Below are 24239 nucleotides of genomic sequence, written 5' to 3' on the forward strand. Positions count from 1 at the left end.
ATATATATATATATATATATATATATATATATATATATATATATATATATATCTACAGACATGGACATTCTGATAAGGTATTCTGTTTTTGTTTGAGTTTCATTCCTAATTCATAGCAGTGTTTTGGCACTTTACAGTGTTACTTTCAGCTCAAATGGACCACATTCTGGTTTGCCATTTCCTTTGTAGTTGATAATACAACCAGATGAGGGACAAAGGGTTCCAGAGAAGATGATATCTGGAACACGTGGTGCATATGGACAGAAGTTTGCAGAAATGCCCATTTTGTTGATCTTTGACCTCATTATTCGCTTTACTCTTTTACATATTGACAACATATGCAGTTGGTTTCTTACTGTACCTGGTTTGTTCCAAATTTGGTCATTACTTAAAATGTCGTCTTAATGTCTTTCTGAATATGACTTTGGGTAGATCACATAAAAATAAAGTTTAGTATTTAGCTTGTTTCAAGGGCTTTAATACAAAACACCTGATGCAATTCACCGAAAGACAGAATGATTCAAAAGTCACTTGAACATTAATGGATATGCCCTGGGGAAACCATGCACCATTCGAACTTGGCAAGTAATTTATGTTAACTAACTCTTTGTAAACAAACTTCTAAAATTAAATAAGCATACTATATAGGGACGGATAAGCGAATAGATATATATCCCCAGATTCTGACACTTAAAAAAAAAAAATTAGAGAACATCCTTACCAATAATTAAAGGGCTGAACATGTTCCAAAATATATTACACAAATACGGAGTGGTATCAACTTGATTTACAACTGTCCTACAATCATGATCAATTGTACAGTAAAATATAGTTCCTTTGTGTCTGTTTAATACATTTGCTTGCTTTAAGTCAATATTATTAGAAACACAGATGAAGTTACATTTTCTAGTACTGCTAAATACAGTGAAAACCTCTTAATGTGGTCACAGCTTTGCATTTAATAAAACTGTCAGTTGTGTGAATAGCAAAGGTAATGCAGTATTTAAGCAAGTCCAACGCAGAGGTACATACCTGCAAGATAATTTAGTTAGGTGTCCGAAGCCAAAGGTCCGTTTTCAACAGGTTATTTATAAACCAGACATATGACTTTGTGTATGAAGACATTTTAAAAAATGTTTCAGGTTGTATTTTGGGTTGCATCGCTTAGACTGCATGACATTTAAGCCGTTGTATGAAGTGAGTCCTGTTAGCTTTTAGAGGACATCTACCATAAGATAATGACTGCTCTGCTCAGAACCTAGCTGAGACAGTATACGGTTTATTCAATGAACCACTGATTATATTAAGTGGTTGTCACTGTATGATAAGACTGATCACAAAAACATGTTGTTTAGACCAAGTGAATAAAACCTGTCCAACGTGCTAAACGTAAAGCAAAACAGCGCTCGGAGTGCATCAGTTCCCAGGAGTTTCAATGGAGCGCCAGGAAAGAGCAAAGGAACTTCATGAGGTCAAAATGCAGTCTGTTCTATTTAAAGAAGGTTAGGAGGTAAAAAGGTTAAAAGGTGATCTCTGATCTTTTGTTTTACCTACCATTCATTACTGGCTGGGCGGGCACTTGTATATACATAAGAATCAATATATTTCAAGGGTTTCTTTTGATAGAGGACTCCACATTATGCATTAACTTACCAAAGTGTCTTGAACTACTGCACGGTCATTAGAAAAGAGTATTCGACCCTCTTGGCTGCCGATTATAATAGCATACAATATGTTATTGCCATGTATTGAAATGTCAAGCTATATATGTATTTATTTATTCATTTAGGAGGAAGAAAAACATGTATTTTATTCAGTGATGTCTACAGCAGACATGTTGGTATAAACACCCAATAAAGATGAATTTCACAACGCTACAGTGTGCCTTAAGTTCTTCTCATAGAGGAGACAATTCCTTTTGCAATGATACAATGGTACCATGGTGAACTGCTTGTCACTTCTTTGTTGGAGGAAGACTTTTTAACCTGTATATAGAGAGAGAGAGAGAGAGAGAGAGAGAGAGAGAGAGAGAGAGAGGGGGGGGGGGGGGGAGGGGGAGGGAGAGAGAGAGAGAGATTAGAATAGATAAGCTCAACAATAAGTTTTACCTAACATGCCTTTGTTTGATTATGAATTCAAAGGTCAGATAAAACATTAATTTTTGCAAAACAACCAGGGTAAAGTTTCACAATTATTGGTTTATGTTCCATGTCAAAGTAAACAGATACTCCTGCATATTTTTTTTCTCTTTTAAAAGTACTTGGAGATTGTATTAAAATACTTGAGTAAAAGCACTAAGATCTACAAAAAAAAAAACCTGAAAGTCTGCATTTCTTCCATGTATTCTGCTGAGAACTCCCAGAAGCCTCACTGGTTTTCTGCTTCTTCTTTTGCTGTGACTCACATGTTTGTCACCTGATCCTCTTTTAAAAAAATCCCATTAAAAAAAAATCCAAATACACGTTTACTATAAATGTTTTATACAAATGTGAGACCTACAAACTCATAGCAATACATATTAGGTAAGATTTACTGGAATTATTTTGTTAACTCCATGTACAGTCTTAATATTATTCTTTAAAAGGTTATACGGGGGGGCTCCCTAGTGGTGCATCCAGTAAAAGCACTCCGCGTGGAGTGCAGGATGTGCCCTATAGCATGGAGATGTCACAGCCGACTGTGACCGGGGGTTACTAGGGGGCGGTGCACAATTGGCCGAGCGCTTCCCGGGTAGGGAGGGCTTAGGTCAGCAGGAGAATCCACGGTTCACCGCGTACCAGCGACCCCTGTGGCCAATAGGGCGCCTGTGGTTCTGCAGCGGAGCCGCCAGATCTGTGTTGTCCTTCGGCACTATAGGTCTGGTGGCCTCACCGTGGATTTGCAATGCGAAAAATGACGGATTGGCAGGAGCACGTTTCGGAGGACGCGTGTTCCAGCCGCCGTTTCCCCGAGTCAGTGGGGGGGTTGCGAGCGGTGAGCCGAGGACACAATTGGGCATACAAAATTGGGGAGAAAAAACCGTGGTAAAAAATTGGCGACGACTAAACTTATATAATAAAAAAAAGAAGGGTATACTTTGTCTTTTTACTTTGTCTTTTCAAACATGTACCTTTTCAGTAGCTCTCCAGGTGATAACCCATGCAATGAAGCCTCCATATCGCTGTCATCGCTGTCGTCTGTGCTGCTGCTGCTTTCTTCCGCTTTCTTCTTCTTGTGCTTGCCTTTGTGCTTGTGCTTCTTGTGTTTCTTTTTCTGCTGAAAAAGGAAAACAGGTGTAAATCAAAAATTATATTTTAAGTGCTGCATTTGCAAACTTACGTGAAATAGGTATTTCAGCAATTATTTTGCCTCATTTGAATTTCCCCACACCGCTGTAACCCACTTACTGATCAGGAGGATTGGTATCATTTCAAAATATAAATATTAACTATGGGTGGTTCAATAAATATGTTGTTATTGTATAAACTTTGACTACTGCCAATTTGGCTATATATTTTGCTTATGCAAACAACTGTAGCCTTAACCTATTGTGAGGAAGGGTAGTACCAATTTCATGCATGTACACATTTGAGAAAAAAAAATCTGCTAGAGGCAGCATGTACTGGCATGTTGCAGCCCCATAGTAGCAGAGCAGAATATAAGGCTCAGTACAAAATTGCATTAAATCTTCACATCATAGATTTAAAAAAAAAATAAGTCAAAGATTAGTGTTGACATTTTTGTGGTGCAAATTCACCAAGTTCTTAACACTTGCGCAGCCTGTTACTGTGTTGCTGCAGGTTAGTGTTTAAAACATACCTTCTTTTCTTTCTTGTGTTTATGTTCTTTTTTTGCTTTGTGCTTCTCTTTGCATTTCTTCTTGTGTTTTTCATGAACAGCTGAACCAGGAGTCACTGACAATGATCTTTCTTGTCCTGCATAAAAAATTCAAACAAGGATATGTATTGCTTTGGAAACAGGATTGGATTTGATACGGATTCCGTAATTCCATACGGATTCCTGTCTCCAATTCTTGATGGAAGCTGGGGGATAGCGGGCGATACATTTATGTAACTATTAGTGCATTCAAGGCAATGTGTTTAACTGACAAACTTCACGCTTTACAGACACTCATATAGCTGTTATATTGTCAATGCAACTGTACAGAATAAGTATGAAACCGGTATTTTTTAGGTCATTATCATCCAAAAAATGAAAAGTAACTGGACCACAATATATTATTCTTCAGCTCGACAAAAATAATTGGGTTAAATATATATTTTTTTCATGGTAAAGTATAGCAGCAAGTGTAAGGAGATTAGGAAACATTAAAAAAAAACACATGGCCTGCTAGTAGATATGAGAGCAACAGAACTATGAACCTTTCAGAATGATTTCAAACATCACAAAATGGGAGGGGTATAACAGTCTATTTAATTTACATTTGTAGTTAAATAAGGAACACTACAAACGTGATAGTCACTGTTACCAATACTGACCAGTGGATATACTTGGTGGAAGTCTGGGCCCAAACTCTTCCTCGTTGTGTCTTTGATCCTGGGAAGGATTTAAAGAATGTGTAGAAGGAGCATCTTCGGTTCGAGGTTGGGTTACTAAAAAAATTAAAAAAAAGAAGATGATTGCAGGATTATTGTAATTATACCCTGTGGAGACTTTTAAATAAAGAAAAGATTGGTGCAATGCTCTTGGTTTCTATCTGAATTGTGAAACATCCTTGTTTAAATATTTCAATTTCTAGTTACAGTGGTTTGCAGAAGTATTCAACCCCTACCAATAATGTCACATTTTGTTGACTTGTTTCGAAAGCTCCTTGGTCTTCATGGTTGTTTTGTTGGATCACTATGCGAGTTGCAGCTTGAAAGTCTTTATATACCTGAGGGAAATTATCTACAAGTTAAACCACTTTTAGTACACACAGGCTGAAACCATTTCACTAATTTTGTGACTTTTCAAACACATCATTTGCACCTGAGCTGATTTAGGGCTGCAATAGCAAAGGGGTTGAATACTTATGCAACTGAGATTAATCTGTTTTTCTCTGTAAACCCTACTTATTTATATTCTATATGCATGTTTTAACTTTATCAATGTGGAGTAGTTTGTGTAGATTCTACATGTAAAGTCTAATTTGAAAGCGTTGTGGAGTATGCTCAGGTGCCAACAAAATGTGAAAACTTTGCAGGGGGTGAATACTTCTGCAAACCACTGTATATGCAAGTAATTTTGCAATGCACACGTATACATACACAAAGTTGACCAGTCACATGTTTTTAGCAATTCATCTATTATTAGATCCCACAGTTTGAATAAATATGTACGAGATAGGGAACAGTAAACATAAAGCAACACAATTCAGGGTGTTCTTTAACCGTTTATCTTCAGTCAAACCCTTTTAATATTCCTTCAGTGGCCTGAACAAATATGGTAACAATAGGCAGAGCTGACTATCAGAAGTTCACCAATAAAGTGGCAATGTTAGCATTAGAACACAAAAGAAGAGAACAAATATGCTGCAGAATTTGAAATACAGTACCAGGTATTACACTGATTACAGCAGTGCTAGTTCAGTTTATTATATTGCACATGTACAATGTGCTGTAATACAAGATAAACAATCTAATGTGTGATCATACTTTATAACTCAGAACATACTGCACTTAATTATGCTTACCTAACAGTATGAAAATCAAACTTTTATTTACCAAAGTGCTACTAAGTGGTGTGGTAATCAGGTGTGTGACTGATAAATTAGATTAATATTAACTGCAAGATAATAAGCAAAGTGATTTTATCAGGAGCTTGTCCTCATTGACTCATTACATTCTGTGGTGACATTAGGCAGGTTTGACTGGTTTAAAGTTCACCTTGAATGGTATCAGGTAGGGTCTCTTGAACAGGGGGCTCAGTCGTTTGGCGGAGTCCTGGATCCTCTTCTGGTTTCTTCTGCTCTTCCTCCTCTTCCTCACTGTCCTCCTCGGATGAAGAAGTTTTGTCATCCGAAGAGCAGGCAAAGATCGCCTTAAACAAATCCATTGGCGGGCGACTTTCCTCCTCCTTTTCCTGCATTAACACAACATGTACAGGAACGAAACAGGAATTGTTTTATAGTATTTTTCAAAAAAGTATTTTGTTGTAATTCTGATCACCACTAAAATCCTAATTTCATAAAATCCTTTCACCTTAATCTCTTGTTGTATTAGAATTTATTTGGAGTGGGATGAGGCCTAATTTCATTCAACACCCAACATCTAAACAAAGGAGTTTTAAGGGCTACATCAACATTTTCCTAATATCTAGGGTCCTACCTGTTTGATGTCCTATTATGTGCTTTAAGTAATAATTTCTGTTGATTAGTTCATTTTTTTTACGGTGCTTTCAAACTACTCCAGCAAAAAAAAAAAAAAAAAGAAAAAGAAAAACGGTGGCTGATTATGAGGAAGCCAAATGGGGCAGAATACAAGAGTTGCACTCTGCACTCATGTCCATAGGTGAAGCATTGCACACTGAAGCCTCTTCCATTTTAATGTGCTTCCCTGCAATCAGCCATGAGGAATCTTTTCTGGAATAGTTAGAATGGCAAATAATGATCTAAGCAATGAATAAAGGCCGATGATAGGCAATAAAGAAACTCAGCATTAGTGTAATGCAGATGATAGAACACAAGTTAGAATTTAAAGCAACATTTAACAGTCAAAGTTTGATCAAATTCTTAACTCTTGTGCTGTACCCTTTTCAACATAATTGTGATTGTTTTGATACATGTCCTGGGCTTTCTAATCAACTAGGGAATGCAGCCAAACACATTCCACTCATAGCTTTTACAGGAGTTTGTAGTAGCCAGGAAATTGTTTTCAGCTGAACATCACTTTCCTGTGGTGACATCAAAGTCCGCCCATGCTGAGAATTTCAAACAAGTAAACAGAATGTTTAAAGCAGTTTGGTTTAAGGGGAATCTGTAACCTAGAAATAATACTGTTCAGCTAACAACCTTTGGTTGCAGACCATAATTAACACCTGCCATTCTGGGCAATGCCCGAGCTAAACTTGACTTATTAGAAGTTTGCAAATATTTTGTCACGACTGGATTTTATAAAAGCCATTTTCCAAAGTGTTTCCATTTTTAAAGTGCATGAACCTTGCACAAACAGACAACATTCTCCTTACTACAATGGATGTAAATCTACATTCTCAGGTTGTAGATTGTAGATTGGTAACATAACACATTCTTGTAAACTGAAACCAAGTTCTTTATGCATTACCTCTATGGGAGGTTCTTCCTTCTGTCCAGGCTCTGGCTCATTTGAAGTCGAGGGGGATCCTTGCTTCTCTGCAGCTGCTTCATTTCTGGCCAAACTAAGGAACTGGCTAATAGGATCTTTGCCCTCCTTTTCTTGGGCAGAAACATCCCACCTAGATCGCCTGCCTGGTTCTGAAGGTTTCGAGGCATCTGATAAGAAGTGCAGGTAAAACGTTTGGGGGAGGTTCACTGAATATACAACAGTATTACTGTCTATCCCCAAATCATTAAGTAAAATAAGACATTTTACATTAAAATTGAACTTTAAAATACCAGAACAAAGTCTGATATTGGCCAAAACTCTTGTAATAGTGAAATCTTCCTATACCCAGTGGCAGACCTAAATATTTTCATTGTTTAAATCATTCAGAATAGGAGTGTGTCTGGCATTTTACAGACAGAAATACAGCAAAGAGACTCCCAGGTGCCATTAAAATTGCTTGTTTCCGAAACCTCAATGTGAAGGTTACAATAACAGTTTGTCAGAGTTTCGCATAACACCGATAACATCATTGTCTAAATAACAGTTAAAGAAGGTATCAGTTTTAAATTGAATACACATGTGTTACGTCAAAGGAATGCTTGCTTCCACACACCTGTCAAACACTCGCCACAGTAAACTGTAACACTTACTTTCTGAGGTACTGGGTTTGCTCTGTACTGACAGCTCAGGTTTGACTCCCTGTGCTGTAGGCATGGTGCTTTCGGGAACAGTCAGGAAATTGAACACAGAGTATTTGTCCCTTTTTACCTTCGGCATGCCAACAGAACTTGAGCTGAAAATAACCACATCGAAATGAATGCTTCTTTACCACTGCTGCCAAAGAACCAATCAAACTACATTAAAAAATAGATATCTCCACTTACAGTCCTTTACCATTTGGCTTTAATCATTTAGTTTTCAAGACTTTATTTTCACTTTGACTCCATTAATCCTGTCCCAACATTATAGATTCACTTCCTGTACAGCATGCATTCTATCTGAGCTTTAAACTGCATATAGGACATTAGGTTCCATCATCGGCCACATAATAACAGCACATATTATTATTATGGTGTGGACAGGCAGGTGTACACTTGTCTTTCTAATCTAACCTAAAAGCTCTCTGACATTTTATTATACACTTCTTCCAAGTGTACCGTGACCTAAATCAAACCAGCCTTCTGATATCAGATCAATATGCTCTGTAGAACAGTACAGCTGTTTCAATCTCAAAATGAGCACACAGGCACCACAGGAATCTTAATGTTGTTTGTTTACTTACCCAGGGTAGGGGTCAGGGATGTTAAATCTCTTGCACAGTAGTTTATCTGGATGCCACTCAAATGAATCTCTTGTTAACTTCCCAAACATTTTCATCTTCACAGCTGCTGTTTTATCATCAGTGTCATTCTGAAAACAAAATACATGTAAATGTCCCACATTTCAGTTGATAAAGTTGGATTACCAGGTGACTGTTTACAAAAAAAAGTCACCTGTTCAAGGTTTCTAGTTGTTTTAAAAGAGCAACTTGGCACTGGTCTTCAATATCAGTTGTCTTAATATATAGTTATTTGGAATCACTTTGTATATCATTTTCAGTTTCATTCTGGTGACTTTTATACTCAAAAAGCGCTCCTGGGGCCTCCTTGAAACTCTCAGACAGGCCTACCCTCTAAGTAAAGCAGGTACACTGGAGTGTAACCATTAACCTATCCCCTATAACACTATGAAAGACTTCATACACACCCAAGGGGAAGAGTAATAGTTACAGCCTGGGGTAATAGATTCAAATTAGAGAGAAGACAAGTTTGACAGCCATTTTTAAAATGAGCATCAAGTTGTTGTTCATGCTCAAAAACTTCATTGTAGAATTAAAATGGGTGTGAAATGCAAATGCGAATCTGCTTCTTGGGTTTCAAAATGGAGTCAAGTAAGAAGTAAGAATAATGACAATTCTACCTCTTGATCTCTGGGGACATCTACTTTGTCAGCGTCCTCCTCATGCTTTCCTCGTGTGAATCTGCACGCCAGTGTTGAGTTGTTGGGTTTATAGAGCATTGCTGCACGGATGAACTCGTCTCGCTCGCGGCCTCTCTCCCATTCCGTCATGTGCTGATCCATACTGGACTCCAGGGCGTCTGTATTGGACAAAGAAAAACAAGGCATGTAAAACACCCAACACTTATTATTACTGTACTGCATGTATCAGTAGTATAAAATATCACCAGCGTAGGTATTAACACAGATCTGAGTAAAAACAAATATCTTATAACCATAACCCATCCACAGTATATAGATTTATCATTGCAATGTTTAATTAAAACTAAGACTGACACTTTTAAATGTCCAGCGTCTCAGTTTAGTTTATTACTAACAATCGCTTTTTAAACTACATATTAACATAAAGAAACGTCAAGTCTGAATCCTTTATCTCGTTTTTTTATTGTTGCAATCACATAGTAACTGAATGGAATTTGGGTCCTTTATGTGGTTCAGCTGTGTTGAAAGAGGTAATACCGGTCCAGGAAAGATAACTCGACTGAAAGCTACTCTATTACAGGAGGATAGGAAAGATTACCCAGCTCAAGAAAGCAGACTAATCCAACACGCCAATGTACATTATGCCCATTTTAATTTTCTTTCCTGGTACAAGACACTGAATCTATTTAATGAATTATCATAAGATCGTCTTTCTGTAATGTTTCTTAGTGCTGAAAGTTTTAAGCCTGTACATGTAATTTTATTTTAAATATATTTTGCTGTGCCTCCTCCACAATGCACTGTGCTCTAGGCAGGTTTATTCTGAAAACATTTTACCAGAGCAGTTCATTTTAAATAGCAACATGGTACAAGTAGGAAATATCACCATTATCTTAACTATATCCTTCTTGTTTAGAAATGAGTAAATTAGTAAGCACATAGATATTTCTTACATCCACTAGGGGAAGAGTGTAGCAGACAGACGGGTTAATGGGTACACTGGTGTACCAGCTGTATTTAAAAAAACAATACTTGACAGAATCGTAGGTACAGTATTATCATAATTACCTTTTCTCCCCTGTTTTAGTTGTGTGATGTATTCGTCATATCGTCCTTGTTTTTCTGGGTTCTTCTCAAAAGGTTTGAAAGTGCTAGCTGATTCCATGCTGATGTTCTGCCACGCGCTCAGAGCCTCGTCAACAGCAGGAGTCTGGAAGCGGCTGGACAGGCCTTGCTGTGCCGAGACCCTCCCTGCTGCTGCTGCTGCTGCTGCTGCTGCCGCCTGCTTCTCCTCAGCCGCCTGCTTCAATTCTTTTATCCGCTCCTTGTCTTTGCTGCTCAGGAGGTCAAAGACAGAGCTGGGGCCTGAGGAAAAACACAAAGATGTTAGTTATGTACCTGTACCAGGGTTTGACACTTGCTCCAGCACGTCCAATACTTGGTTTCAGAAATACTGTCACACTGCTTACAGGGTACTTGCTTATAGGTAATCCAAGTTGGTATATCTTAAGATATACATACTCAGTACAGAATCAATTCCATGAACATGTTCACTGTCATACATGCTTTACCTTTGAAACCTCTGCCCGGCTCAACGTCCAGCCACTGGATGAAGCAGACAAGAAGCTCGACTTTAAAAGGGCCTTTTCACATAAATGATCTTTAGGTACACCTATGATACCTGATTTTAAATATTTATTGTGATGTACAATGGTAAATGCATTTTCATGGTGAACATTCCAACCACACAGCCTCCACTTTTATTCCTTTTTAACTTATATGGTGCGATAAAAACTATTTCTTCTTGTTTTTACTTCAGTAGGGGCATATTAGCTGCAGAATGCTTACTGAGTTTTAAAAAGGGATGGTTGTATTTTTTTTTTTTAAATATTTATAAAATAAAAACTGTGAACACATACTGAATATTTTAACTATATACAGCAGAGGTGTCCTTTAATGAGCACAATAAATGTGCACCTTTCCCATGGCAATACTATGCATTTACCTTAGTTTACAATGGTTTTTTATAAAAATGCTTTACCATGCTTTCACTCTGCTTTACTACACTTTGCTATGTTTTAACAACTGTAAACTTTACAAGGGTTTATTAGTTAAGGAACCATACTGACGACCAGTAACCTCAAAATCAGTTTAATTTAGGAATAATAATATCCTAAATAGTAGCACTGAAAATGAAAAAAAAAAAATAAAGATATTTAGCATTTAACCACCCTAACACCCTGGAATGAGATCGTTTGCCTCTAAATCTAAAAGAGCCATACTGTGGAGCTCAATGAGCCATATACACAGTACTCCTGGTTTTCATTTCCTCAACAAAAACCTACCAATACCTGCAGGTACCTCCACTATCTGCACCCCAGTGGGAATAGGAATTAACATTACAAAGATACATGAATTGGATACAGAGACTTTACAAAACCTGAAATGTAAGTTTGACAGTAATTTGGGTAACCTTGTAGAGCAGTTTCTCCAAGCAGCTCCCTCCTCTGGACTGCATTCATCTGGTGCCTGCCGGTGCACTGGGCATCCTGGTTCATCTGCCCACCCGATGCCAGTAGTACCTGCACCACCTGAGAACTGGCACTGCCCGCCTCCAGCACGGGACGGAAGTAATGTACAGGCCTGTAATCACGGGGCAGTTCAGGAGGATGGTAAACCTGCAGGTCAGAGATGCAACAATTCATTTATCAGTAAATCGGCAAAGCTTTATTTTGCAAACCTCAGTTAAACCTTTCCTGATCGACGCCCTGGTGCCCTACTTCGAGCCTCATGCCTCACCTATATATTAAATTACTGGTTTGTTTTCAGTTGTATTTGAAGACGTGATGAGTTTACACGTTTTTTGCATCTTGCTTTTGAATATTAGTGTTCTCATGCATCAATTAACGCGGCTTATGACCCGTCTTAAATTGGATTTAGAAATTGGCTGCCGATTACACCTCTACTGCAGGTTCTTACAGAAAGCATTTATTTCTGCCAGCCCACAATCATAACTGGGGCAGACAAACTGAAATGCCCAGTGTCACTTTACTGCTGCAACCCACTTACCAATCATGAAGACTGAAGCAAAGACTAGAAACTTGTCGCTTGCACAACCCTTATAAAAAAAGTTTACCACGATTTTCCTGCACAGTAAATATTTCATTTACATCCCGACATATTTCCATATTCTGAAGTAATGCCTAAAACAGAAGGAATAGACCAGTTTGGATTTCTAAAATGCAAAAGAATGTCATCAGCATATAAGGTAAGTTTACGTTCTTTGTTCCCCATCCAAATCCCTTCCACAATAGGGCAGTATCTGTATTTGAGAGCCAATGATTCCAGCGCTAAATTAAGTTTTTTAACTGAAAAAACTGCTTACTGTATTTCTTTGTCCGATATAGGTTTATTAAAAAATCTATATCCGCTGAAGCATCAAACTCCCTGGAGTATAGTTATTTGTAATATTCCGCAAAGACCTGATTAATACAGAGTGGATCGGTAGTTAATTCATTTTCATCTCCTGTTCCAATAGCTGGTACAGCCCTGGTGAGTCGAATTGAAAAACTATCAGTTTGGCCTTTGGACCCCAACATTACCAGCGTTTAGCTTATTTCGTATTTCTACTAAGGAGGCTCTTCTTTTGTGTGCCTCAGTGGTGAGGTCGTCAAAAATAAAGACTTGCTGGTCTTGAAAATTTAAAAGGGCCCTTTTCTTAGCTCTTTTTTTTTTTTAACCAAAACCTTGTCCTAGACATTCAAAAAGCACCATATTATAGCCCTATGCCGCTTGTGTGCATTTGGTTTGGCTTGTAAACATCTGTGGGCTCGTTCAATCACATATTCAGAGTCAGTAGGTGGGAGAGGTTAATGATGGGCATGGCACCTGATCATTTTAGTGACTAAATTTAAGGTAGTTAAAATATCTTGATAAAGCAGGATCACATTACAATATATACAATAAAGGGTGCTAAATGCCATAAAACACAAGTGCAATAATTACACAACACCCTACCTATACACAAAGCCAATCACATACATTGTTCTGGATTATTTGCACTGTCATCCTTCCTTTGAATGACCTCAGGCATATCTCAGGTTTTAATAGCCTTCAAAGGAATTATCAGTGTGACCCTAATGGGTATTGACGGCCCTCAAAATCTACAAAAGATTAGCATTCATTCAACGTGGTGATACTCTGACACTGTAATAAAATTACAAATTACAATAAATAAACCCAGCAAAACAGAACCTACCTTTTTAGGAGCAGCAGGTATTGAGGCCAGTGTAAAACCCTCTAAAATTTTACCAATGTACGAGACATCTTTATTAGATCCTGTGAAATAAAGGAAATAACAAAAGACTACATTTTTAACACTCATTTGAAATCTGCCAAAGTTCTCTTTTACACTAAAATCAAATGTACTTGTGTCTGTTTACTGTATTCTGCCGTAACTGATGGTAATACATCTTCAAATACATACTTTCAACCATCCATTTCATGCAAAAACAAACCGTGACTTATATTGATTGTAACGTCACCTGTAAAAATGTTGACGTGACATGAAGTAGTATGCAAATGACAGGCAGGCATGCATCTATTTTTATTCCCAAATTATAGCTTGTTGTGAAGAATGTTCTAACCAAGTTGTGTCATAATTAGAGAATACTTTTTTTTTTTTTTTTTTTTTTTTTTTTAACAGGGGCTTAAAAATTAACAACATTCTTGAACAGGCTAAATATATATTTAAAACTTAATTAGATTCTACACCTGGCTGTCTCTTGGCACCTGTTGAGAAAATACACTAAATACTCTTTTCTTTAAATGTTGTGCTATATACAATGCTCATAAAATATAAGGGCGTCACCAAGAAAGATTCCCCCCCACCTAACAGGTCTCCGACACCTCACTCCTGGCACTGAAAACCCCCTGCCATTCAGTCCTGGCACTCACTCAAGCAGAGAAAAGTCGATTGTGCCAAATTGTGTGGCATTTGTTTTGTATCACAATACAAATCGCTATCGCTAGCACCGCACTTAATTTTTTACCTTTTTTCTTTTTCGTGTACTCCTGTGGTGCCGTCCAGCCATACATGCCATCCCCAGGCTCCTCCTCACCCAGAGTGGTATCATATCGAGAGAGAGAGTCTGTGTTGTAGATATCATCGTCCTCTTCCTCCAGAGCTCCCACACCAAAGGCCTTTTTCCCAGAAAAAAAATACACAAAGTATAATGCATACATTAAGTTTTGTATAACTGTATGGTCAGTGCATACAGTAAGACAGGGGTCTCCAACCCTGGTCCTGGAGAGCTACTGTGACTGGTTTTCGTTTCAACCAATCTCTCAGTTACTTAACTGAACCAATTATTGGCTTAATTAGTCAAGATTAACAGGTGTTCCAGATCTTTAGCCACTGATGATGTAAAACACCTATAAAACCTGCTGGATAGGGGCTCTCCAGGACCAGGGTTGGAGACCCCTGCAATAAGAAACTTCAATGTACTGAAACAGGAGTGCGACAGAGACAGAATGATTCTTGGTGATAAATCTCCCTCCCGATCTGTGAGGGCCCTGTATAAAGACAACAGAGTTGACAGAGATGGTTAGACAATTAATTCCCAGGGTTAGACTGAAGTCGGCCATCTAGAAAGGGGGCTGAGCTACAGTACGCTAAATCATCGACCCGGAAGGGAAACGATGTGGCAGCCACAGATTGGAGGAGCGGCTGCAATCGTTAACCAAGGGGTCATGATTAATGGTATATAAGGGAATGTAGCGAAGTGATCTGTTCCTTTCGTTATGGTTAACGCTGAACCGGAAGGAGAACCATATTGTCTATCGTGAGTGTTTTGTCGTGTCTAATTGTACTTGTTTGTTATTATTAGATGGCTAACACGATCCGGAGCTGTCGCTACAGGCCAGCATTAAACCCGGACAGCACTGCATTTGTTTCACGATTAATTGTATTTGCACCACGAGCACGACAGCACTCACTTTGGACTGGTGACCGTGTTTGTCTATCGTGTGTGTATTTATTGTTTTGGGACTGAACCGCTGGGTTAAACTGTGTAGTAGCAGTACTACCAATCATTATTATTTACCATTTGTTATCAGATTTTGGATTATAAATAAAAGACCATTGCACCTGGATTATTGTTGTCTGTCTGTTAATGACTCCTGCACCTGCACACTGTTAACCACTTTGCCACAAGGAATTTCAGATATTTAAAATGTGAAGCAGTGATTAATTAAAACAAGTATGTCCGCAACATTCATTCCCTAACACAGCTGTGTTAGGGAATGAATGTGTGTGTGTGTGTGTGTGACAAACCGTTCTCATTGAAATCCCCTTTATTGCTACTTAACCTAAAAGCCCTTTAAATCAATGGGAGGTAATACATCATGCAAAAGCAGATCAACTATTCAAGCCCAGTGGTATGTACTGAGAAATAAGCATCAGAATATCCTTTCACAGCCCTACCTGTCCCAACACACCGCCCTTCCTATTCCTCCGGTGTTTATCGTCACCCAGTAGGCTGCTCGCCCTCTCAGAGCCCACACTGAACACATTGAAGTGTCCTCGTCCCAAGCCTCCACTCAAAGCCTGCTTGGGGTCCAAGCCTCTGTACCCCAGCCCGTGAAGACCTTCTTTAGGTGTGAAGTCTATAGGCATGATGTCTTTAGGTGCAAAAGTCACATTTTCAGGAGCATAGTCATCATCATCTTCATTCTGTCAAACAAGTGTCACACTCAACAATACAGGCACAGCACTGACCAACAATACATAATCCACTTATTAGTCTATTTGTATGACTAATCTAATATAACAAGCAAGACACGAGCTTTTAGCACATCCCTTTACCATGTTCCCATGGTTATGCAATGCATTTAACATAGTTTTCCATGTTATTTAATTATGCTTTACCCTACCTCTCTGAACTTTACAATGCTTACCTATGCTTTCACTGTGCTTCATTACACTTGCTATGCTTTTACTATAGGAAACTTTTATACAAAAGATAAGCTGTAGGCCTCAAACATTTTTCACTATTGGTGATTTAGCTATTGTTCTCCTGTGTGTAAAATTGCAATTTTCTATATTTTAAGCATATTGGTGCTACGTGTGTGGGGAAAAAAAACAAAAAAAAAAACATCTGGATCTAACAAACGGATCCGTTTTAATGGGCAGATCAAATCAAAACATTGCTGCAAACCAGCTAATCGGCCAATTAAAAAAAGGACGACGGCTGTGTGGGTAAAGTAAAAATCATAACAAAGTGCTCTGTTCTAATTCAAAATATTCAAACAGACATGTGAATTAAACATCCTTCGTTTACTATAATAGATAACAACATGTACTTTACCTCTGACTTGTCTGAACTTTCAGGAGGCAATGGGCATCCGTAGAATTTCATATCAGTGTCTAAAAACGGAATAAAACGCACAGTTTTATTTCATTGTTGTTTACAAACATTTTATTGATCGGTTTTCATTTCTTTACAGTCATTAATCAACCAACTTTTTAAAGTGAAAATAAATATTTACACATGCGAGATCTACATAGGTGGGATTTATGTAAATATTAAATTAGCTATTGCACCTTCAAAGCAGACGTCTCAATTGTTCCCAAAGCGTTCTGTCTCTCAAATACTGTACCCTGGATAACACTCAATCTAATCGTTTCTAAACTCCACACCAAGTTACTTACCAGGTTTCTGCTTTTGAGGCTTTCTCTTCACCCGCGGTCCAACTCCCTGCCCTTCCTTCCAGCCCATTTTCCGCAGTAACTGAACACCAACGGATATTCTGACAGATAAATGCACACAAGCATTCTTGAATCATGCAATGGCATAGAGAGAGAAAGAAAATAATAGATGGGCTTCAGTGGGTTACAGGAAAATAATTCCATCTAGGGTTTCTGTGACGTCATCAATTACGAGACCAAAGGTCGAGTAATTTATAAACTGTCACAGAAACCCAAGAAGGAACTGTTTTCCTGTAACTCACTGAAGAGGCTGCATGGATACCCTTGTGATGCTAATATTAAAGAAGAGGAGGTTCAGCAGTACAGTTGGGTTTTTTTTTAAACATAGTGTTTCAGTGCTGTACAGACGCTCTATGTCGTTATCCGTTAGTGCTTCAGCTTTATTTGGACGATTGCCTTTACCTTGTTTTAATTTCCCATTCCTCTCTAGTTTCTCCGAGATTTTTTTTCATTTTGTTGATCATTAATGAACATTTCTATACTGTGTGTGTTGTCGAGTGATTGAAAAAAGAGACATTTTGTGTTTGAATTGCAAGTGAAAATTTAAAATAGCCACAAAGGCAGAAAACAACTTCCCAGAACATGGTTCAGATGAGCTGGAATGACCCTTAAAGCCATGGTAATTAGCAATTTTTAAATATATATTTTTTGGAGCACTTTACAGCACCAAGGAACCCACCTGGATTGCATCAAAGGCTTATTTAAAGGGGTAATCTGGGATAACCATGGATAGAATCCAGCTGCTGTTTGCAGGATACTTGAGGTGTTGTGTACATCACCCTTATAGGTGTCAGCTAGCTGTGACCCACAGCGGTCAGCAATGCTTCTGTAATTAACCTGTTCCATATCTCCTTACTTTGCAGCAGCCACAAGGTCCTCCAGGATAGTGACTCCAGGGATAGGGGCAGATAGTGCAGCCAGGGCTCTTGCTTTCTCTTCGATTCTGTCTTTCGCTTTGGATGAAAAGTCATCTGTGGTCATGATTTCTTTAGGGGCTATCCCATGCTCACCGAGATCCTAAAAAGAGGAGAAAACATGCAGACATCACAGTGTGATTCCTGGATTATTTTTTTTACCACATTATTTTATTGTTCACCCTTCTTTGAACACTACTTTAGAATCTGGCTCCAAAATATCCGAGTTATCTTTACTAATGTCTTTTCTTTTGTTGTTGTTATTGTTAAGAATAACTTTGTATATAAATTTTCTGTTTCAGATTTTTAAAGAATCTCTGTGGCCACAACAGAGCTTTTAAACATGTCTTCTCTCTAAATGCAGCTGGTATACCAGAGTGTAACCATTAACCTGTCCCCCTGCAACACATGATACACAAAGTAATTCTGAACAAGAAGAATATATTACTTACAATAACTGTTATACTTCAGAATCGTACCATGTTCCTCTTTAAGCCCTTTTTATTTGCAGTAGAGGCAGTTTCAGCTGCGTGAACACAAGTTTCCAGCAGTGGGTGGTTATAAATGTGACCAGCTCAGCTGATGCTCCAAGCAGCGAAACAAACAGTGAAACACCTTGACCTCCTATCGTAAAAACTAAAATATGAATGGGTTCCAAATATTCCACAGTTAACCATTTCAAAAGTTAAACAAAATTACCTCTTCATCCATAAAATCTTCAGGCTTAAAAATTTGTTTTTCTGCTTTTTGATGTCGGGATGATACAAATGTTGATGGCGCCCATCCTTTAAAAAAAAACATGCAATCTATTAATACAATAAATTAAGATATGATACAGTGCTCCAATGTAATCTGTATTAGCTCAGTGAAGCAAAAAAAAAAAAGAAGATAAAATTACTTTTAAAAAAGGTCTTGCCTTATTTTTGGTATACAGATACAGGGCTTGAGGGGTAACATCTAGACGTGTTAACAATTTAGAGTTTAAATGTTTTCCAAATTTTACATTGTGTCTAAGCATTATTAGAAATATGCACGTGAAATACAGATAGTTGGCTTTAGTGTTTATACAGTACTAAACACAGTGTAAGGTTCTTTATTTAATATTTACTAGTTTATGCCATATACACAATAGTGTTGTACACATGTAGCCTCATACACATTAATATTGTATAATTTATTTTCAACAAAATTGTTGTGCTTCATAATATTGTTTATCCTCTTAAAGTTTAAAATGATCATTTGCTCTTATCGCGCATCATACAAGTTGACCATGGCGGCCGTATCGGGTCCTGAATATCGCAATACGTATTGTATCGTCTCATTAGTGTACCGTTATACCCATAATACACATGCCATACCTTCTTTCGAACCCGCAGTGTTAAAATAACCAGCAGAAAAGCCTCCTGTAAACGCTCCATGAAAGCGCTGAAATCTTCCTTTCTCATCCTTGACAGTCTGGTCTTGAAGCCGAATTGGCTTTTTAAGTGGCTCATCTTAAAAGAGAAAAAAAAATAGTGTTCAAAAGCACAACAGAAATATTGGCAACATCAAGCATAGCTACATACTATACTGAATATAAATGTGTAACTGTGAAAGCTCTCAGGTGCATGTCTCCAGCATGTGGAATATAGTGCAGCCGTATGACAGACTTTTTGCACAGGCTATCTGGAAAACTGCTCGGGACCATTCTTTACAACACGAGAGGTAGGCCGAATACTGGCGCAAACAGAGGCATGTTTACACAGTCAGGATAAAATTTGTGACAAAAAATAGATTCAAATAGAGCACTTTAAATGCTGTCTAACCAATTACAAACCTTTAAGAACCTAACACTTCAAGATTACTATTAGTGTGACAGACTAGTAACAGAGACCCGTTTACTTTATCAGCCTATGGGGTGGAATAGCCCCACTTCTCACTATGCCCTTGGGGTCCACGTCGTTAAATTATTGTTCTAATCCCAGTCTAATCCCAGCAGGACAGGCTGTATTTTGTACCTACTGACGTTCTGTAGTTGCAGAGGATTGAACCGTGAAGGCCCCGCTGTTTGCGCAGATTACTTTAGATTAAACTAGCATCGCTCAGCGATCACTGTAAAGCATTTACTGATAGTCTATTTAAACTGTAAAGTACAATTACTAATATTTGCGTTTAAAAATATAAAGGAGATTTGTGTTCATTTTCATGTGCACTGACTGTTGAGCAACCCAGTTGTACTTAGTGCTGTTTTGTAAAAACGCAGATGCCTACGAAAAGTTCAGATACATCAAACACTCAAACAATAACTTTGGAACCTTTAAAACCAAAATACATGTGTACGTATTTACCTTCCTCCAGCGGCTCCAAAGGAGTTCCGTAAGTAACAAAATCATCCTCACTACCACTGTCTGACGCCGCCATGATTACTACAACTACGGTGCACCGTTCAGTTCAAACTGCGATTGGTCATTCTTCTTCGTGCGTGTGTTCTGGTGTATTTTTCTGCAGTGGTCGGTTTTCATGTTCACAGTGAACAGTGACAATTGCCAAAGGGGAAATACAAGGCTGCCGTGTCATTATTTAAAACGTGTACTGTTTTTAATGATTTATCCAAAAACAAACAAAAAAATGCTTTCCTAAATGTGGTAACTGGTAATGAATGTAACGTTTCTTATGAGACCTGTTTTTTTAACTTGTGCTTTTATTGTAAATAACAAAGCTTTTTTTTTCATAAACAAACAAATAAACTAGCATAAACATTCTGGGTGGTCATGTTGGTTTGCAGTTGATTCTTTTATATTGTCCATGTTTTTTTTTTATTATTATCACTTTGAATAAATCACATGTGTTCTGCTCCAATAATACAGATTTGCTTCCTGATACTTTACTGATTAATAACCACTTCACTGGAATAACAGAGCCTGCACTTAAGTACTGTATACATTTTAGACTTACAAATGTTGTTGGAATGTCAAGCACACATATCAATACAGGTAAACGTACTTGACACTAAAGCAAAAAAATGTGACAGTTGACTCATACGAGAAGTCAAATTAGTCCATTGCTACAAACTATGCTGGGTGGGGAGAAATCCATGGTCTACTGAAATACTTTGTGTTAATGTACATGGATAGTATGCAGCCCCGCAGTTAGACTAATATAAATATAGGCAGCAGTGTAGAGTAGTGGTTAGGGCTCTGGACTCTTGACCAGAGGGTTGTGGGTTTAATCCCAGGTGGGGGGCACTGCTGCTGTACCCTTGAGCAAGGTACTTTACCTAGATTGCACCAGTAAAAACCCAACTGTATAAATGGGTAATTGTATGTAAGAATAATGTGTAAAAAAAAAAAATGTAATTGTATGTAAAAATAACGTGATATCTTGTAACAATTGTAAGTCGCCCTGGATAAGAGTGTCTGCTAATAAATAAATAATAATAATAAACTCAGAGATTTAGGCTAAGAATTGTTGTTATGCTTTTTCTTAGGGATTGATCTCTCTTATATAACTTTACCACAAAACAGTTCCACATACCGCTTGGGTGCATTCCAAGTACAGTATTTGTATGAAACAAAGCAAACATTAGCATATTACTGTTTTGGAAAAGAAAAAAAAATCCAGCAATTGTTTACAGCACAAAATGGCATTCTTAAAAGATGAGGAGACCAGATTAAATCAACACCATTATTATCACATCAAAGTCAGTATCACCCCAGTATCACTCTACATAGTTGTTCTAGCTATTGTATTCACAAAACATGTATCACATTTTCTGAAAGCTTCCTTCCCCTCTTGAAACCTGATTGTCACTGTGTCACAACCAAAGGGCAAATGCTCCAAGTTAATGTTACAAAACTGTGAAAAAAACATGGCCTGCGAGTAGAAGACCTTGAATTATAGGAGAATTGCTCAAATCAAATAACAGCTGTCCCTATGAACAAAAGTCCACCTTGAATCAGAGGAGCAGCAAACACAAAATAAATGGTTGTCTCTTTCTGTGTTTATAGAATGAACACTATTTTTATTTGTATATAGTTCAGGGGTGTTTTATTGGTGTTCATTGGTAAATTCAGCAGCCCTAATTATGTTACTTAGTTGTTTGGTTCTAGTTTTGTAAAATTAAAAAAGGAGATATTAAGACTAGGTTAAGCACTTTGAAAATATACAGCAAAGTCAACTAGAAGGTAATAATAATACCTCTTCAGTCTTTGTATATGTGGATGTTTCTTATGAGTCAGCTATTGAATTGAGCTGTATGTATTTGTAATATATAGATCACCAACACAATAATACACATTCAATCAAATAATCGTAAATGCCTTCATACAACGTTTATTAAAGTAAATGTGCAGAGGTTGTAGTTTAGTAAGCGTATACTATATATTTCACTACTGTGTTTGTCAAAAGCCTTCTGTTAAATTATTTATTTATAAATGATGCATTCTGAGTTTAAAGTCAAGTAAACAGATCCACCGTGCCTTTACCATACAGTAGTACAGTCAACTTTGATATAGACACAACAAATCTTCTCTAAACCAAAATCACTATCAGCTCACACCTCACATATGGAACAGAGGTCAAATAAAGTTAACTCTGTCAACAGCAAAACTGAGCCCTAGGATTAAAACTGCAACATGATCCATGGCTCTCTTTAGACACACAATAAAGAATCTGAAAAACCTGTGTTGCATCACTCTAAGCCAATGACACACTGATTGCAAGACCTTGAGCAACTATGTGTCTAGTTATATGTTAGGCACTTCAAATGTATTGTATAATTATCACATGACAAAAGTGCTGATTGTCAGGTCTTTTGAATACATACATACATGCGTGACACTGACAAGAGAACAAGTAAACACGCTTGAGCTTTTTGTAGCTTTAAGCAGTCTCACAATCCTAGGCTGAAATATGTGGAAAGGCATGAGAATGCTTTGACTTCTATGCTTACAGCATAGTATACTATAAACTAAGCTTTTTTGCAGGTGTATTAGTCTCCCTGCCACCACACTATAGACTATATATAATTTCCAGCAGGTAATAGGACCCCCCATCCTAGGCCTACGTGCGGCATAGTGAGTATAAAAGATCCAGGGAGTAGTAATACCTGCTGCACAAGAGGGTTATTGAGTAATAATTACAGGGTGCGTCAAGTGTACAAGGAGATGACAGTCTTCTGAGTTGATGAAATATGTTGTATACTGCATACTTGTGAAACCAAACGTAGTGTTCGATTCTGGACATGATATTACCAAATAGTGGCCTTGGAAAGTGTAACAAAGAGCAACTAGTCTAATCCCAGGGTTCAAAGGAAAGGGAACTGAATGTATTTATCCTAGAACAATGTAGAATTAGGGGGGACTTGATTTAAGTCTTTAAAATCTTAAAGGGATTTGACAAAGTTAACCCTATCCAATACTTTAAGCACAGCAGAGAACCAGGACCACAGGGCACAATGGGAAGAGAAACAGATTTAGGACAGAGAGAGAGAAGGAGATATTTCTTTACACAGAGAGCGGTGAGGGGATGGAATGGGTTTATCTAGCCATGTTGCTGATGCTGAATCATTGAGATCCTTTAACTTCACAAGGCTAACCAGCAAGTAGGAACCGGACATGCACTGATGGGTTGAATGGCCTCCTCTTGTTGGTGAATTTCCTTATGTTCTTTCATTTTTGTAAGGTCCTGGATTTTATTGAAAACTGAATCAGTCATTGTGCTCAGCAATAGGACTCTTTAAGAGTTTTGTTTATCTGAACTGTGCTGTGTGATGTTATGGCAGGATATCAGGAATCCCATTGCAAGTGAATGGCAGAGAGATTACACATGTCATGTAATGTAGGGTATGGTGACAGGACACCTTTGTACAGAGATCCCTAAAGAATGGTCAAAAAATATTTTAAAAAACATACAACTAATAAACTTACTTATCTTGATAATTGTTTCGGTTTCATGTGCAAAAGAGTCAACTACCGGTACTGTAAGAGAAATAAAAAAACACAAGCTATTGAATTACAGGATAAACTGGATATATTTTTAATATTGTAACATGTGCGGAATACCTACAGTTTACAATAGTGAATATGCATGGCATCGTGAGGAGATCTCTATCAGATAACACTGCTGAGTGATTTAGAATCTTCATTTAAACCCATGGACAGAATGACCGGGCAGATTGTACTGTTACAAGTTATGCTTGGAAAGCAATTCTCTGAATTCAACTGTTAAATTTAGGTTTAAACATACTTTCTTTTCCACACATTGCACTTGTTATATACATGGAGTGCTGGATGGATTTAACCATCAATGGCCTTGGTT

At 37.8% G+C, this 24239-nt stretch overlaps 1 protein-coding gene across 2 annotated transcripts; it reads right to left on the reverse strand.

Moving 5' to 3' along the window:
- Positions 1–42: 42 nt before the first annotated feature.
- gpatch1 (G patch domain containing 1) lies at positions 43–20425 on the reverse strand. 2 transcript variants are annotated; one of them, XM_058993619.1, is made up of 20 exons: positions 20270–20425; positions 19301–19435; positions 18642–18727; positions 17885–18045; positions 16972–17069; positions 16628–16686; positions 15745–15993; positions 14312–14462; positions 13519–13598; positions 11734–11938; positions 10329–10625; positions 9240–9418; positions 8563–8690; positions 7931–8073; positions 7260–7447; positions 5865–6060; positions 4479–4592; positions 3799–3914; positions 3110–3252; positions 43–1985 (listed from the first exon to the last, which is right to left on the reverse strand). In XM_058993619.1, the coding sequence occupies exons 1-20, from the start codon at positions 20340–20342 to the stop codon at positions 1955–1957; spliced, it is 2832 nt and encodes a 943-aa protein (XP_058849602.1). In that variant the 5' UTR covers positions 20343–20425; the 3' UTR covers positions 43–1954. The 2 variants fall into 2 exon arrangements, with proteins under 2 accessions (XP_058849602.1, XP_058849604.1); XM_058993621.1 differs by having other exon boundaries at positions 3110–3255; positions 20270–20372.
- Between the last annotated feature and the right edge of the window lie 3814 nt (positions 20426–24239).

Source organism: Acipenser ruthenus, chromosome 20 (assembly GCF_902713425.1).
Source record: "Acipenser ruthenus chromosome 20, fAciRut3.2 maternal haplotype, whole genome shotgun sequence".
NCBI lineage: Eukaryota > Metazoa > Chordata > Actinopteri > Acipenseriformes > Acipenseridae > Acipenser > Acipenser ruthenus.